This window comes from Triturus cristatus, chromosome 6 (assembly GCF_964204655.1).
Source record: "Triturus cristatus chromosome 6, aTriCri1.1, whole genome shotgun sequence".
NCBI classification, from domain to species: domain Eukaryota; kingdom Metazoa; phylum Chordata; class Amphibia; order Caudata; family Salamandridae; genus Triturus; species Triturus cristatus.
This window is the reverse complement of record NC_140589.1, coordinates 1,806,493,391-1,806,511,718: the sequence shown is the minus strand read 5'-3', so window position 1 is coordinate 1,806,511,718 and position 18,328 is coordinate 1,806,493,391. Positions and strand designations below refer to the sequence as shown.

General features: G+C 44.3%; 1 protein-coding gene across 1 annotated transcript in view; it reads left to right on the top strand.

Annotated features, from left to right (window-relative positions):
* Positions 1-18,328, top strand: part of LOC146822050 (dynein regulatory complex protein 1-like) — a 1,074,594-nt gene that overhangs the window by 328,366 nt on the left and 727,900 nt on the right. The window contains exon 6 of the mRNA XM_085613165.1: positions 13,733-13,819. Within this exon, the coding sequence (XP_085469291.1) occupies positions 13,733-13,819 (87 nt within the window). The remainder of the gene's footprint in view (positions 1-13,732; positions 13,820-18,328) is intronic.

Genomic DNA, 18,328 nt, shown 5'->3' with positions numbered 1-18,328 from the left:
GTGGTATCAGCACAACGGGGATCTCGGGGAGTCGATCAAGATCTCCGGAGAAGCTGCAGCGGATCTGTCTTGGTGGAGCGTGGAGGGCAATCTGTCTCAAGGAAAGCCCTTCCATCTACCTCCATCGGTGGCCACAGTGATAACGGATGCATCCACTTTAGGGTGGGGTGCGCATCTGGGGGATCTGGAGATCAAAGGGCTTTGGTCTCCAGAGGAGAGGTTGCTTCACATCAACCTTTTAGAACTGCGGGCGATTCGTTTGGCGCTCAAGACCTTCCTCCCTTCCCTTCGCGGTCAGTCGATTCAAGTCCTGACAGACAACACGACCGCGATGTGGTATGTCAACAAGCAGGGAGGAGTGGGGTCTCTTTGTCTATGCAGAGAGGCCTTACGTCTATGGTCTGGGTTCAGGACCATCGGATTTGTCTGATGGCAAATCATCTGGCCGGGGTGCTGAACGTGCGTGCGGACAGTCTCAGTCGGCAGTTCTCCGCCGACCACGAGTGGAGGCTCCATCCGGAGGTGGTTCGTTACGTCTTTCGGACGTGGGGGACACCTCGGGTGGACCTGTTTGCCACCCGCGAAAACCCGCACTGCCCGTCGTTCTGCAGTCTCCAGTATCCGATGCAGGGGGCGTTGGGGGACGCGTTTCAGTTGAGTTGGGACTCACAGCTCCTTTACGCGTTTCCTCTTATACCCTTGATTCCTCGGGTTCTGAGGAAGATTCGCCAAGACCGGGCCCAAGTCATATTGATCGCCCCGGACTGGCCAAGAAGGGTGTGGTATACAGATCTTCTCCACCTCTCCTCGTGCCTTCCGCTCCGTCTCCCCTCCCTCTGAGGGCAGACCTCCTCTCGCAGTCGGAGGGGCAGGTTCTACACCCCACCTCCAGAGCTTACACCTTCATGCCTGGAGATTGAACGGGGCAACCTGAGTTCATTCTCTCTCCCGCCTGATGTGGTGGATGTTATTTTATCGGCCAGGCGACACTCCACCAAGTCCATTTACTCCTACCGGTGGTCCAAGTTTGTAAAATGGTGTGGAGAGAGATCAATTGACCCTTTGAAAGCCCATCTTTCTTATGTGCTCCAGTTTGCTCTTTCCCTGGCTCAGCAGGGCTGTGCTGTGGCCACGGTCAAGGGCTATCTTTCGGCCTTATCGGCTTTTCTATGCCTTCCAGATCAACCTTCACTTTTTAAATCTCCGGTTGTTCTGAGGTTTATCAAGGGCCTTACAAATATGTTTCCTCCCACTCCCTTTGTAATGCCTCAGTGGGACCTTAATCTTGTTTTAACCTTTCTGATGGGGTCCCCGTTTGAGCCTCTACATAGTTGTCCTTTGAGGCTGTTGTCCTTTAAGGTGGTTTTTCTTGTAGCCATAACCTCGGCAAGGAGGGTGAGTGAGCTTCAAGCTCTTAGTTCTAAACCCCCATTTTTAACCTTGCATGCTGAAAGGATGGTTCTCAGGACCAGGGCTGCTTTCCTGCCAAAAGTTGTCACTCCGTTTCATTTGGGGCAGTCCATTACTCTCCCTGTTTTCTATCCTCCTCCTCATCCTTCCAAAGAGGAGGAAAGGCTTCATCGCCTGGACCCAAAGAGAGCTGTCAGCTTTTACTTGGACAGGACGAAAGACTTTCGTCTGGACGATCAGCTCTTCGTGGGTTATGTTGGACATTCCAAAGGGAGAGCGGTGCACAAGCGCACGTTGTCGAGATGGATTATCCTTGCCATCAAGATCTGCTACGCCCTGGCTGGTAAGACCCCTCCTGAGGGCATTAGAGCTCATTCGACTAGAGCTAAGTCATCTACATCTGCTTTGGCCCGGGGTGTTCCTGTGGCAGACATTTGTAAAGCCGCGACTTGGGCCTCCCTCCATACTTTCGCAAAGCATTATTGCTTGGACTCTGAGATGAGGAGGGAGGGCCACTTCGCGCGCTCTGTCTTGCAAGACTTTCTGGTATAGGAAGGTGGACACCCTCCTCCGGGAGTGGGGACTGCTGTGGGAATCTATTCACAAGGTGAGGAATCCACTGGCAGATGTATCCATCAGAAGAACAAGTTACTTACCTTAGGTAACGCTTTTTCTGGTAGATACAGTATCTGCTTGTGGATTCCTCACTGACCCACCCGCCTCCCCGTTGTCCACCTTTGTAACCATGGAATAGGTCTTGTTTGAAATGTTTGTATACTTTCTGGTACATTTGTAGGAAATGCTTGTTTGATTAGCATTCTTTTGTTTTGTTTTCTATGTATATGTATTGGTATTCTATATACTGTGTATATTTGGAGTTGTCGTTGGTTCACCTGTTCGCCTCGAAGGCACGGAAAAAATGGGTGGAACTGACGTCATCACGCCGATGTGGGCTTCTTATGGCTCCGATGACGTCGTACGGAGTCGCGTGCGGAGCCGATGCATTGTGACGTCGTCGACGTGGAGTGCTGGGAAAGAAAAGTTCCGTGGAATGCTGGCGCAGGGGATATTCACAAGGTGAGGAATCCACAGGCAGATACTGTATCCACCAGAAAAAGCGTTACCGAAGGTAAGTAACTTGTTCTTTGCGACCGCCGTGAAGGCGGGCACATTGTAATTTACATTGTGGGACCGCGGACAGCATTTCAGGCAACCCCGTTTCGGTAGGGATGGCAGTCGGGCGGTCAGCGGTCAGATGTAAGTCAGACCGCCATCCTAATCAGGTCCTAACTCACGCCATCTGCACTCATTCTAGCTTCTTTCCCTACTGCCTTTGTCACCTTCATTTGCTCTTGCAGTGTTTGATGTTTCTTTCCCAATGAGCGGTTCAAAGGGCGGCAGCAAATTAGAAATGGAGAATGTATCTTGACCACTGAAAAATTATCAATTTTGCATCACATTTACATATTGATAAAAGTTTTCAGCGAAACATCGCGGTTTAAGATGTGCAGATCTCGGCAGGACAAGGCTTGAGGCATTTGCACCGGAAATGGAAGTAGAATGAGGGTAAAATGTGTAGCAATTAATGCACAAACTTTAGTTTGCATGGTGGTATTATTCCTTTCCTTAAAACCAATAATGGTGTGGCAATACTATACCACAGGATTACCGATTTGGTTTTCCTGAGCAAATTGAAATGAGGGCCGTAGTGTACAGTTACGCACAGCGAGACTCAATTGCGATTAGGTAATTGTACTTTTTATTAAAATCTAGAACGTTCTTCAAGAGAAAAGCATTTTTCCATTCCCATCTCCTCCATGGGAAAGGATTTACTGTGGCCCTTGGCGGGACAATGTCCAGGTTGGGCATGGGTCAGAAAAAAGTCTGTTTTTGCCCATGAACGTGGGATTTTCTGGGTGTTACGAAACCAAACAGGGCACACCATGCATAGAATGCCCTGCCATTACACAATCATAGGAGAATACAACGAACAGTTAAATAGATTATTACACGCAAGTTTATTGTTTGTAAATTTCCTTGAGAGTGGAAACTGAGTCATTTGTAGATGTAAATTTGACTCGCACACACAAATTGCTTTGTAAATCGGCTCTAAAGTTGCTGGACGGAGGGATAAGGGTCGGGGGTTGAGCATACAAAAAAGCTTGCCTTTATTAAATATGACAAAAAATACAGTTTCCGAGGTGATGTCAGGAGGTGGTTCGGAGGGCTCATGTCAGGAGGTGGTTTGGAGGACTCGGCTTGCTCCATCCGTGCAGCGCAAGTCATTGGAAAAGACACCAGTCTCTGGGAAACCCCTTAGCACACGGGTTTTCCCAACAACAGGGGGACCATATAGTGAGTGCTGACATAGGAGCACTGTAGTTGGTCAGGGACTGTGAGGTGCAACGGCGCCTCCTATCCTCTCATTACAACAATGCAGAAGAGGCAGCTAAACTTCCCTGGTGTCTGAGCACTGCACCCGCCGTGCAAAAAAGCAATGGGACGGGAACCGCTCACATCCCCAGGTGCCCAGTGCGTGCCCCTTTAATACATGCTGCCTGCACACAGAGCGCATGGGAAAGCGTAATTAAATCTTCATTTTGTTGAACTGATCCCGTTAAATAGATCCCAGTGCATTTCGGGACAAGCCCTTCATCAGGGAAAGGTATCCTAAACTGTAACCAGAATACCAGTAATCAATGATCCGAGAAACGCAGTTTACATAACTGTTACAAGTATAGTGGACATCCTTAAAAAACCACAAGTGAAATTGTGCTGTTCAAAGAACTTGAAGGAAAGATCCTCTAAATGTTAGTGACTGAAAGAAAATTTAACTTGTTTGAACAAAATAGGAACTGCTTGGTGGATTTGAATCAAAGGACATTCATAGTGAAGAACACAAACTCCCATGTAAGAGATATTGTGAGTGAAATAGATGGAAATAGCACAGTAAACTTGTTTAGCTTTATTCATGTAGACACCAGTCCAAAGTGTTGATGCGAAAAATATAAGTCAGGCAAGGATTAGATACATAACGTCTGGTTAAAGGCCCCAAGGCTTTCACAGTGTGTATGCACGCTGTTGCATACAAGTGGAAATAGCTGTTTGAACGAAAGTGTGGATTGAAAAGATGGACGCAATGAAACAGCGATTCGTGAAAAAGAAAATAGCAAGCACAGTTGAAGTGAGAACATACCGTTCGTAAAACCTAACAAGGTTTTAGTCTGCGTGTCCGTACATGGTAGTTTGAGTGGAATTCCCATTCAAACGGGTGTAGAAATAGAAAGAAGACGAAACAGAAAAGGAAGAAGGACGTGGTGTATGAGCTGAAACACTAGTTGCATTAAAGTTCCCACCATCTTGAAACAAAAATAAGAAGGAAAGTGCACAAAATGTTGTGTTAAAATGTGAAATCAAAAAGTAGTTAAGTCATCTAGTTCAAGATCCGACTGATTTATGGACGCATAAAAGGAAACATAACAAAAGAAAACCCACTTAACAGGTTTGCAAAGATAAAAATTAAACAATAGAATAAACTGCTAAACCAGTATTTGAAGCGCACGGTGGGCATGCAGTGCATATGGCAATTCTTTTTTTTAAAGTTCAGATGAGCCAAATGACGGGTTAAATAGAAAAAGCAAAAACCAAATAACGCTTTGCAAATAACAACTTAAATCCAACTGTTCATTTAGACCTTTAAGATTGCATGACTCTAATTTAATTATCCAGAAGGTTTCTGGTTGTAGGAGCCATTTTTTATGGTCTCTTCCTTCTTCGATTGGCACGTTTCTAAGATTAGAAACCTTAGTCAGCTAAAATTGTGTTTGAACTTAGTAAAGTGTACGGCAACCGGTGATTTCTCATTGTGATTACTAATATTACTTTTCTGTTCAGTAAGTCGAATTTTCATCTTGCGCTCAGTTTTGCCTACGGATATGAGGCCACATGGGTATTTTAGCATGTACACAACATTTTTGCAATCACAAGTGACTGTGGTGTAGAGCTTAATAGAGGTTCCTTGCGTGGGGTGCATGATAGTGTGTCCTTTGATTATGTTATTACAATGTCCACAGTTCAAACATGAAGTAATCCCTTTGTGTACAGTGGTGGTAGATTTTACTGACTTGTATAGACAATATCTGAGATTTTTAGTTCTTTGATATGCAAGAAGTGGTGGATGTTTAAAAATCACCTTGAAATCGATTTCCGTTTGCACCATAGACCAATGTTTTAGTACAATTCTCCTAATTTGATAGCTTTGGGTCGAGTATTTTGAAACAAATACTGGTCTTTCTGTGTTTATAGATTTCTGCTTGGTCAACAGTTGGTTCCGGTCTTTTGTTTTGGTCCTTTCGCTGGCTTTTATGATAACACTGTTAGGATATCTTCTTTGCTATTGAATTCATAGCTTTCCTTGTTGAATGAAATTCTCTTAATCCTTAGTAATTGGGAGTATGGTAGATGTTGTTTAAGAGCACTTAGGTGAAAGCTATTGTAATGAAGTAAATAATTTCAGTCTGTAGATTTGGTGAAAATGTCTGTTGCCAGTTTATTTCCTTGTATCGTGATTGCTACATCCAGAAATGTAATGTGATTCTTGCTTATGGTATTGGTGAAACCGATACGTTCATCAATAGTATTCAGATGTTGAATAGCTGTAAAGCTGAGATTCTTGACCCTTCCATATTAAGAATATATCATCTATGTACCTCCAAAAGATGGCCAGAAAAAGCACAGACTTGGAGGGGTTGGTATGCACCCCTGTAGTCTCACCAAACTCTCTAAGCTTCTGCAGGATACGCTGCCCAGAAATCCATGGGTCAGTCAGAAAGAACAAGGCGTCGTCCGCATATTACGCAATGTATTCCAATCTTGACCGGGGCCATTCAAATACGCGGAGTACCGAGACACTACGGACCCATGATGCTAAAGGTGCCCCTATGGATTGGAAAGGGGGCCGATCTATGTCCCACTATGCGGACCGAGGCTGTTAGGTCCTTTAATAGCAACCGGACATTCGCTAAAAACCGTGGGCCAAAATTAACAGCGTCAAGTAGTTGGAAGAGACATACCCAGCTAAACGAATTGAATGCGTTGTCGATATCGGCTAATAATATAACCACAGGGCGTCACAACTCCAGGGCCATCGCCATGGCGTTATGGACTCGTCGGGTGTTATGATGTATGGCCCTATGAGGCATGAAGCCAGATTGAGCTGGGTGAATCAAATCAGAAACGCATGACCGTAGGCGATCCGCCAGCACCATGCCCAAAAGTTTGAGTTTGAAATTGATAAGGGAGATGGGGCGATACGACGAGGGATCTTCTGGTGGGCGATCTGGTTTGGGGAATAGGACAATCTCCGTGTGCCGCCAATCTTGGGATAATATGCCCTGCTCCTGGGCATCATGTATTGCTGCCAATAAATGTGGGGCTAATACATGCATACGGGGTCTCAGGAACTCTATGGGGAACCCGTTGGGTCCGGGGCTTGTCCTGAGTGCATGGTGAGTAAGGCAGCACTCAATTCCTCCATCGTGATGGGAGCATCTAAATGGTCTCGCAGATGATCAGGGAGTTTCTGGGGTGGGATATCCAAGAGGAATTCTGCTATCTGAGCTTCAGTAAGCTGCTCATGTAGAGCATATAGCGCTGAAAAATGTCTGGCAAATTCTTTGGTCACTGTTTCTGGAGATGAGCACAAAGCACCGTCAGCGTCGCGGAGTGTGGGAACGGTAGCGGGGGATTTGTCTACCTGGCATAGCCTATGGACCATTTTACTCGATTTGTCCTCCCCATTGGTATATACGGTGCTGTGATGCCTCCCAGATCTCTTTTGCCTCTCCCATAATATGTTGCTGTATATTCTGTTGTATCTGCAGCAAATTACATTGGAGGGAAGGGCTAGGATCAAGATTAAGTTGTGTCGCAATGGCATCTTGGCGTGATTCCAAATCAGCCAGCTGCGCTGTTCGTGCATGTTTCTCTTTAGTTCGGAAACTAATTTCTGCCCCACGAATGGTGGGCTTCAGGGGTTCCCAGAGGATACCCCTGGACGGGGTTGAATATACTATGGCGTCTGGATAGTCCGATGCCGCTGTGGTGAGCATTGCTTGATAGTCTGGCTCTTGAAGATGCCACAAGGACATCCACCATCTGAAGGGGGGCCTACGTGAGTAAGTATGAAGCTTGAGGGTGACCGGGGAATGATCTGAGAGTCCTCTTGGAATGTGGGACTCTTGTGAAAACCTATGGATGGAGGCGCAAGGTGTGAAAAAATAGTCTAATTGAGACTGTGAGCCATGCACAGCGGACATATAGGTATAGCCTAATTCGTCAGGGTGATATTCGTGCCAGATGTCTGACTAGCCCAGTGTAGTGGTCAGGAGATTCAATTTGGATGGGCCCACGTGGTGATTGGAGTCTGAGCTACGTTGTCTATCTCGCGAGGCCATGGTGTCATTCCAGTCCCCCCCCAAGAGGGTCAAAGCCTCAGGGAGTTCTCCCCATAACCCGGTGATTCTGTCCACGAAGGTGCTCCCTAACGGCGGCGGAGTATATATGCTTCCGATATGGATATGCTCTCCGTACAACGTGTCAGTTAAGATGACATACCTACCTCTTGGATCCACTCAATGTTTTATATGCACGAAGGGGACTCAACGGTGTTTAAGGATGGCAACCCCACTTGACCCCCTGTGAACCCTGCATGGTATATGGTGTGGTACCCAAATCTGGCCAGGCATGCGGTTTTGGTGCCAAGAAGGTGGGTCTCTTGTTAGAGCAGGATGTTGGCCTCGTATCTCTTAACTTGGCATAGGACAGCACCTCTTTTGATTTTATTGAGCATACCTCTTACATTCCAGGATACCACAATGAAATCCCCGCGTGGGGAGGAACCCGTTTGTGTCATCATCTAATGTTTGTGTGAATGTCGGTCCAACTGCGTCGGAGTCTGTATGGCAAGTCTGCACATGTAAGAACAATACCATCAACCACATGTACAACCCCCTCAAGATCACCCCATACCCTCCCACCTGAAACTGCCATGGACTAGGAGTATCTATCGCGGTGCAGGCCGCAGCGGACCCCCAACTGGGGGGACCGTGGCCCTCACTCCAATGGCAAAACTACCCTTTCAACATTAACAAGGGGAGATGAAAATGACCAGGGCAAAGCAGCCTCCCAGCTCGGCGTCCATTCCAGTTCAAAGTTCGGTGAGAAACAAGATAGTACACTATTACTTAGTCTTGGTTACAGGAGAGCCATAGTGCATTATTAGTCCGGAATGTTCAGGATGCACGTTCTGGACTTGAGGCGCGCCGATCGGAACCAGATCCATGTCTCCTCTTTGATTTGGTCCTCCAGGATCTGTTTCGTTGTGAGCCCCGGGATGTGTCCGACTCCAGCGGCGGCGTGTGCGGTTTGGGGTGCGCCCATTCATCCGTCCAGGCGAAGACTGCCTCCGGTGTGTTGAAGAAGTAAGATTTGGAGTTAAATATGACTCGCATCCGGGCAGGATATAGAAGCATGTATTGCATGTTAAGATCTCTCAATCTACGCTCTGCCACTGTAAAGGATTGGCGTTGTTGTTGAACCAAGCGTGTATAGTCCGGGAAGATCATTATGGGCCTTGAGTCATACAGGAGTTTATCTTTGTGCTCTCTGGTGAATTGTAAGACAGCATCACGATCTGTATAGTTCAGCAATTTAGCGATCACTGGCCTTGGACTTTCCCCGGGGGTGGCTTCTTCGTCAATGCCCGGTGGGCTCTTTCTACCAAAAAACAGGTGGATAACCTATCCACCGGCATAAGAGCCGTGAGCCACTCGGTAACAAAGCGGGCCATTGAGGAGCCCTCACATTCCTCCGGGAGGCCCACAAAACTTATGTTATTGCGTCTAGGGTGGCCTTCCGCATCCTCCACCCGGGAGGCAAGTTCCTGGGACACTACCGTAAGCTTGTTGACCTTCTTTTGTAATGTAGTCACCGTGTCCTTAACAGTTGAGACCCGCGTCTCCGTGATGCGGTCTACCGCTTTTCTTAGGTCCTGATGCAAAAAGGAAACTTCCGATCCCACAGTGCTAATATTGGCATCTAGTTTATCTCTGGAATCGTTGATTGCCGCCAGAAGCGCCGCATGGTCCACCCCCTCCTGCATCTCCCCCGGTAACACCCCCAGTAGATGTGGCATAATGGTTGAAAGTGATCTGTTTGGCGGTTGCCTCTCTGGGTTTGTCCTTGCCCGTGACTGTAGGCTAGGAGAGGTAGGCGCGGAGACTCTCCAGAGTTTCAACACCAACCCAGTGACTTCGTTGGTGGGGGAAGGTAAGAACGGCCGTAGGGGAACTCCGCGGGTATCGCGTCGGACACGCACTAGGAGTGCATCGCAGGCAGGCCTTCTCGGAATCGAGCACGCCCTGAGCCACAAGCCGCACTTAGCTTAGCCTGGCCGCCTCCGTAGCCCACGACTACCCACCAAGTAGACCCCATGTGGGAACCAGACACGCTGGACCGCCTGCCGGCAGCGCATCCTCCCCGGGCATCAGGCTGTAGATCTCGACTCCACCAACAAGGCACCAGGCGCACTGTCTGCAGTGTTCAAGGAGGGGAAGAGAGGTACCAAGGCTTATGTGGTCGCTTTAGGAGCCCAACTGCCCCTCTACACCCACACATATACCGGTCCGACTCTGACTCTGAGGTACTCTCCAGGCCCAGGGGGCTATACAGGCGCGACCCCCGGGTGGCAGACAGCCCATGTGGGCAGGCCTGCTCCCACCGCAGGTCCTACTCGGCCCCCAGCCACGGCCACAGCCAGGCACTCACACTGGGGCCCCCCGCTGTTGGTGCCCCCCGCTCACCTCCAGAGCCTCGCGCCGGTCCCTTGAACAGCCACAGTGCCACGACCGGCGTTCACACAATCCAGGCCGATGCAGCCCACAATGTGTCCCGGCCTGCTACGCGCACTCCCCACCCTCAGTGGACAGCATGCTCTTTCCGTGGGTTTGGGGTTCAATCTCTTGCCATAAGCGGCTCTCCAGACGTTGTCTGGGTCTCGGTACCCAGCCTCAAGTTTCTCCGAATGGGATTAAGGCAGTTTATAGCAGGATTTTGGCGTGGACGCAGGGAGCCCGACTAGGCTGCGTCCGCCATGTTGGCTCTCCAAGCCACGCCCGACTTAACTACTTTTTGATTCACATTTTAACTTGACATTTAGGTGCACTTTCCTTCTTATTTTCGTTACAAGATGGCGGGAACTTTAATACAACTAGTGTTTCAGTTCATACACCACGTCCTTCTTCCTTTTCTGTTTCATCTTCTTTCTATTTCTACACCCGTTTGAATGGGTATTCCACTCGAGCTACCTTGTACGGACACACAGACTACAACCTTGTTTGGTTTTGACGAATGGTTTGTTCTAACTTAAACTGTGCACACTATTTTCTTTTTCACAAATCACTGTTTCATTGCGTCCATCTTTTTATACACACTTTTATTCGAACGGCTATTTCCACTTGTATGCAACGGCATTATACGCTGTGAAAGCCTTGAGTCCTTTAACCAAACGGAATGTATCTAATCCTTGCCTGACCTACATTTTTCTCAACGACACTTTGGCACTGGTGTTATAAAGCTAACCGAATTTGTTTCTGGATTTACTGTTCTATTTTCATCTATTTCTATTTTACTCACGATATCTTTTACTTGGGAGTTTGTGTTCTTCACTATGAATTTCCTTTGATTCAAATCCACCAAGCACGTTTTATTTCGTTCAAACAAGTTAATTTTTCTTTCAGTCACTTTAACATTTAGAAGATCTTTCCTTCCAGTTCTTTGGACATCACGGTTTCACTTGTGATTTTTTAAGGATTTCCACTATACTTGTAACAGTTATGTAAACTGGGTTTCTTGGATCATTGATTATTGGTATTCTGGTTACATTTTAGGATACCTTCCCCTGATGAAGGGCTTGTTCCAAAGTGATTGGGATCTATTTAACAGGATCTGCTCAACAAAATGAATATTTAATGTATGCTTTCATGTGTGATTACGTAACACAACAAATGTGATTTATGAATAATGGATCTAGCAAATCAATACATTTTCATTTGAAAATGATGATGATATGATGGAATATTAATTATTGGATGGAATTTATCCAGGAGTGCTAAGTGTGGACGTTGGTCTTGTTCGAGACAACGCAAAACATATACTTGAATTCCACGACCTTGATCTGAGGGCGGTACCCACCGCACCCTACACCAGCTGTATTTAAATACAACAGGAACACAATACGGTTACCACAGAGTGCCACAATTCAATTATTTGACTTTATATATATTGTCCCTTGGAATGTAAACATTTTTTGTCAGAGTTAATGGGTTCTCCTTTTGAATCAGTCAACAGGGGCAGGCCAAGGATCTTTCTTCGAAAATAATGTTATAGGAACTCCCAGCTTGACAAGAGGGAGAGTGATTCACGCATGTGAAACTATGAAAAATACCAACAATGAAGTAAAATGTAATTAAACTTTTAATCCCTCCCTCCGACATGGCGTTACTCAATCTTTCAAATTATTAGGGAACAATTGTATATCGCTTGCATCCTTTCAGCCATTGCAATTTCTCTCTTTCTCTTTTAAGTTATTTGCATGAATACCCTATTCAGACCCACAGGTAGAAAGGTGAGAAAAGTCTTGGATTTCTAATAATTAAAATGTTATTTATAATTCCTTCATGACATATTTTGGTGTCTCCGTGTGCTGTAATTAACAGGCATTACTTTTACGAATTTTAATGGTAGTCTGAATTTCTCCACACTCCGGTCCGAACTGCTTGGTAACATTAAAGAAGACTATGTTTGAGTTTTGTGATTTCTCTGAACATTTTTGGCTTCAGTTAAAGTGAGTGTGGGAACATATATCTTTACCTTTCTAGCCCTCTCTTGCTTGGCTTAGTGAGAAAATCCTATAGAGGCACAAAGGCCAGCTTGGAACCTGAGTTGGCTGCAAAAAGGCTATAGACCAAGGAATGAATACATAAGCAATGTAATATGTCCACTGATGAAGGTATGGGTCACCTCAACTGCTGATTTACTGCTTTCATTCTTCCCATTTACCTACATACACATACATCACAACCAGTGGTTCACACCAGCCCTGGAAGCTGGGCTCTTTGTGACGTGGGAGGCAAGGGGGCTACTGGATGATGTCAGACATGTCCTCAGCAGAGGAGATGAAGAATTGATTGACAGTTGTAAGAAGAACTTTGAGATCCGTGAAGGGGACTGGTAGAATTACCTACAACTCAGACAATAAGCTATGGCTCAGGACAATAGGTTGTCCGTAACTAGACCTCACTTGTTATTTGAGGAACTGTTCATGACCTCTGAATCTTCAAATGGCCTCACCTCTATCTTATGCAGACTCTACTGAAACAGTTCACTTGGTAAGGGAAGTGATAATTCACAATTAAGTAGTTGGGTGGCCTTTAGGGTTATTGACTGAGAAGTTTAACAGCAGTTTATGAATACCTTACCAAAGTCCTTGCGGTTTTTCTAGCACAGGGAAACACTGCACAAGCTAGATGTCCAATTGTTACATGACCCCAAGGACTTTGAAGGCCATGTACCTGAAAATAAGCAGGTAGGGCATGTGATTAGAAAGGGGGTGAATTACATATAAGACGGTATTGCCCAAGACTGAAACATTTTGGACGACAGTTCTGGCTCAAACCCAAAGGATTCTGGGCTATACTGCACCTCAGGACCCAGAAAACCAAGACTAGAGGGCGTAGTGATGTTAACAGGTAAACTAAAATTGACCGCTCAAAGTGGACAGGACCCTCACTCGATTAGGATTTGGGCACATATAATTCAGGGTATTCTAGCAATAAAACTGCTGTTGCCTTCTGTCTTAGATTCACATGAAGAGTTCAGACCTATCTGGAAGCCCTCATTGTCACACTGAGGGAGGGCCCTCTGGTCCTGACTTGCCAGAGACCCTTAAGGCTTATCTAAATGGGGATATAGGCAGAAGGAGCCCCTCAGAGTGCCACAGTGGCCTTCCTACCATGCTGGCTGCTCCTGGGGGAGACAATAAAATGAGGGTGCTTTATTTTGGTTGGTCCAAGGCTTTTCTGTTGTAAGTTGGAGTGGGTGCGGAGGATCAGGTGTATACAACAATTAGCATATGTACTGGAACTTTAACCTTTAAATCTTGATGCCCCTGGGCTCATTCTTGTATTTTGTTTATTATCTTGAGAAAAATAAATTAAAAGTTTGAAAACACTTGACTAACACCTAGGATAAATTTTTTTTATAGAAATCATTTGAATTGGAACGGCGAGAATTACTGGCTGCAAACAGAAATAAATGGGAAAAGGGAATGCAAGCCCGCAGGGATCAAGAGGTATTGTAAATGCACTGATTAAAAGACCAACATTCTCTTGGTGCCAAGCAGTTTTTGTTTCTATTTTGCTAATCAATAGAATTACTTTGACATATTTCATGTAACATTTGATTCCTTAGTTTTGGAGTTTCAATGTGCTGTCAGAAAGCCATTACCCAACTAAAAGATCATATTATCTGCCTCTGATGGACATAAGAGTGAACCAGCTCCCTTGAACTAAAATATATGACATGCAGGATATACACAAAGCTCAGCAGCAAGCACTTAACTCTGCGTTATTGTCACCCTCGCATCCAAACCATTCCAGAACCCATACACCCCACCGGATTCTGGAATGCTCAACCTACAATATTTTCTTATGTTGAAGCACACGCAAAATTATATAATTACAATATAAAGGTAATAACAATAACGAAAAATTTGTGTGGGCTTGTCTTCTTCTTTAATTAAGAGTAGAGTCTTCACATCTCTCAACTTTCATAAAAATCTTCCACTCCCCAACGCGTTTCTTCGCTAAAGGGATTAACCCATGCGACTTCCTCAGGGCTGGAAGTGACAAAATAATACAATTGGAGTACAAAATCAACTATTTCATTAACGCAAGCCCATCAATACTCCACGTGCAGAAGAAATTGCTCATACTCTACAACACAAAACGGTCTGTGTCCCGTGTTTCTACATATTTATACAATCTCATGCCAAATTACGCCTATATAGTTTTCACCATCTTACACGAAACAAATAGAGTGTTTAATTCATATCCACCCTACAATAACTTCAGTCACCAATAGTGAGGCGCATGCTACTCAATTTAAACCCTGAATAATGTATCTGTACCTTATTCCTTGTATTTGAACACCTAAAACAATACAAAGTGTGGGACATTATTATTATCTGCGGAGCACATGAGGCATAGGCTGATTCTATTGACAGAGTTAAATTCCATGCCACTTACGTGCCTTTTCGCCTACTATGATATCCTCAGTGCAACTCGCTAACGAAATCCCACAGTATGAAATCGATGACGCTTAACCTATAAATGAATATGCAAAAGTTTGTTTAAACTTACTCCAATATATCTTCCCTCGTGGTTCCTGATGTTCATCATATCGATAAGTAACTCCATAAAGACTGGTCTTACCTTAGTTAATATTTATATATGGCCCAGTGTAAGATTTCCGCATTTGCTTCGTATCTTACATGGTCGATTACATTCTTAATGTCCGCGTTGAGCGTGTCGTTTATATTTAGTTCACGAACACCAATCAATATATTTCCACAAAGTTCCCTGAAGTACGGGGATCTATAGATAAAATGCCAAACGTATCATCGTTAGCCAAAACCCATATCTTTTCAGACTGCCCCACGTATAACTTCCAAAGCTCCTCTCCCGCTCACCTTCAAAACGCTCTCGCCCCGGGATACAGGTGCGCATAGGCATAATCCATTCTCCGGTCTACTCTTTTAAAATCATGAAAACCAACGAGGTAACTGACATCAGATTCGCCTAAAACAGGCGCCATCTTAAGTCGATATTAGATAAAGTAATTCTCTTACTCATAGCGGGCGCCATCTTGAACTAGTATTGAAACATATCCCAGTTCCACCCAGAATCTATTATGAAATTATCTTCCTTAAGCACCTCCCTTATATATTCATGCGTTTATCGGTAACGTATTTTAAATCGGACTCAATATTAATTACAATCAATTTTTCCACCATATTAATCACGCATGCGCCAATTGTGGCATGCTATTCATAAATTCAAAAAACTGTATATAGAGATTACATTGAAGGGGTTAACCGAAACTCTATTGACATCATTTTCGACCTTGTTCCACGTTGTTTCCCAATACCTGAATGTCCACTAACGATGAGTGACTTAGATAAGCCGCCTCATTGTCTACTCCCCTAAGAAGTACTGTAGCTCCCGGTAATAATTCAGACCCTCTTCCACGGCCCTCAAGTGCATGATCCACCTCGTCTCATGCCTCCGCAGTATAAGTTCTCTGTTCCCACCACGTGATTCTAATTTGATATGTTCTATACCAAAGAATTGAAAAGATTTGTGTGTACCTTGTGCTATACAATTATGAACATGCTCTGCAATGGGATACCTCATATCATTGTTCTTAACTGCTCTCCAATGTTCACTTATACGGTCCTTAAGAGCCCTTATTGTGCTACCCACATATATCTTCTCACATTTACACATAATCAGATATACAACGTACTTCGTATTACAATTAATATTAGTCACAATATTAAATGTTTGGTCTCCATTCACCTTGAATTGTTTCGTTTTGTCCTTTGCATATTTACACATACCACAATGGCCACATTTAAAAAAAACACTTACTAAACTTCATCAGCCATTGTTCTTTTTTTACATCTGCTGGGTAGCTTGGACTCAAAATCATACCTAATGTCCTACCTCTTCGAAAGGTAATCTGGGGTTTAGCTGAAAGAAATTCCCGCAGTGTCTTGTCCGCCTTGAGAATATGCCAATGCTTGTACATCCTCTTGTATAGAATTTTACTGATGGGTGTATATTCAGTAATCATCCTGATGGGCGGTGATGTTAGTGTTTTTGCTTTACTAGGCTTTAAGGTGGATGAACGCTTTATTTTAAATGCCCTCTGTTTTGCTACACTAAGATCCTCCTTTCCATAACCCCTTTGGGTAAACCTTCTCTCCATGTGTTCAACACATATTCTAAATTGACTTTCATCACTGCAATTACGACGTGCCCTTATCATTTCTCCATAAGGGATTGCCCTGATTTGATCCCGGGGGTGTGCACTGTCTGCATGCAAAATAGCATTACAAGATGTAGGTTTACGGTACATATTGCTGCAAATCTTATCATTTTGTATATATAATTCTACATCCAAAAATACCACTTTTGTGGAGCTGATGCATGATGTGAATCTTATATTCATGTCATTACTGTTAAGATAACCAATGAACTCTCGTAATTTGACTTCCGTTCCAGTCCAAATCATCAAACAATCATCTATGTATCGTCCCCAATATAGAATATCATCATTCCAATATTTGCCTGATGGACCCCATATCACCATTTCCTCCATCCAGCCCATGAATAGATTTGCATATGCTGGTGAAAATCTAGAACCCATTGCAACTCCCTGGGTTTGCCTGAACCATTCTCCATTAAAAAGAAAGTAATTGTTAGACAATATCAATTCAGTCAAAGCCAATAACATTTGGGTGTGTTCCCATTGACTCGCTGGCCTTTTTGTGAGAAAATGTTCAACCGCTCTGATTCCTAATTCGTTTCGTATACTGGTATATAGTGATATCACATCAAGTGTTACCAACGTCATACCTGATTCCCATGTGATATCTCCAAGTACATTCAAAATATGCTTAGTGTCCTTAATATATGATGGCAAATTCACTACTATTGGCTGTAAGAACAGATCGACAAACTGAGACAGCCGCTCTGTGGGTCCCCCGATTCCTGCCACAATTGGCCTCCCTGGTGGAAAAGGGAGGTCCTTATGAATTTTTGACAACGTATAGAGGCAGGGATATCGTGGTCGGTTCACTTTTAAATATAAGAATTCATCTTCATCCAAAAGACAATCAACATGCCATTTCTGTAACATCCCATTGATCCTTGTTACAAGAGAGAACATGGGGTTATACATGATTCTTTCATAACATTCCACATTATTCAGTTGAGAATATATCTCACAAACATAATCAGTCTTGTTCATCACCACAATATTACCCCCCTTATCAGCCTTTCTGATAATCACATTGGGGTCTTCAACTAGAGTCCTTAGTGCCTGACGTTCAAGTGTCGTTAGGTTATCCCCTAGATTTTTAAAAAGAGGGGCCTAACTTCCTCATACCACTCTCAAGATCATTAGTGACTAAAGTATTAAATATTTCTATATTGTTACCACTCACTAGATTTGGAGACCATCTGGACTTTTCTTTTAAACCACTTGTTACTGATAAATCTGGTCTTACATCCAAGTCTTCTAATACTCTCCCTATAGTCACCGGATCTTCTTCCAATTCTGTAATTGACAGTAAAGTCACTGTATCTTGTATATCCCTGATTGTCAATGCATTGGACTCTGGATTACAGATTTGCGATATACTCTCTTTATTTGGCTTCGGATTTAAGGCATCAGTAAAATTCTATACAAGAGTATGTACAAGCATTGGCATGTTCTCAAGGCGGACAAGACACTGCGGGAATTTCTTTCAGATAAACCCCAGATTACCTTTCGAAGAGGTAGTACATTAGGTATGATTTTGAGTCCAAGCTACCCAGCAGATGTAAAAAAAAAGAACAATGGCTGATAAAGTTTAGTAAGGGTTTTTTTAAATGTGGCCGTTGTGGTATGTGTAGATATGCAAAGGACAAAACGAAACAATTCAAGGTGAATGGAGACCAAACATTTAATATTGTGACTAATATTAATTGTAATACGAAGTACGTTGTATATCTGATTATGTGTAAATGTGAGA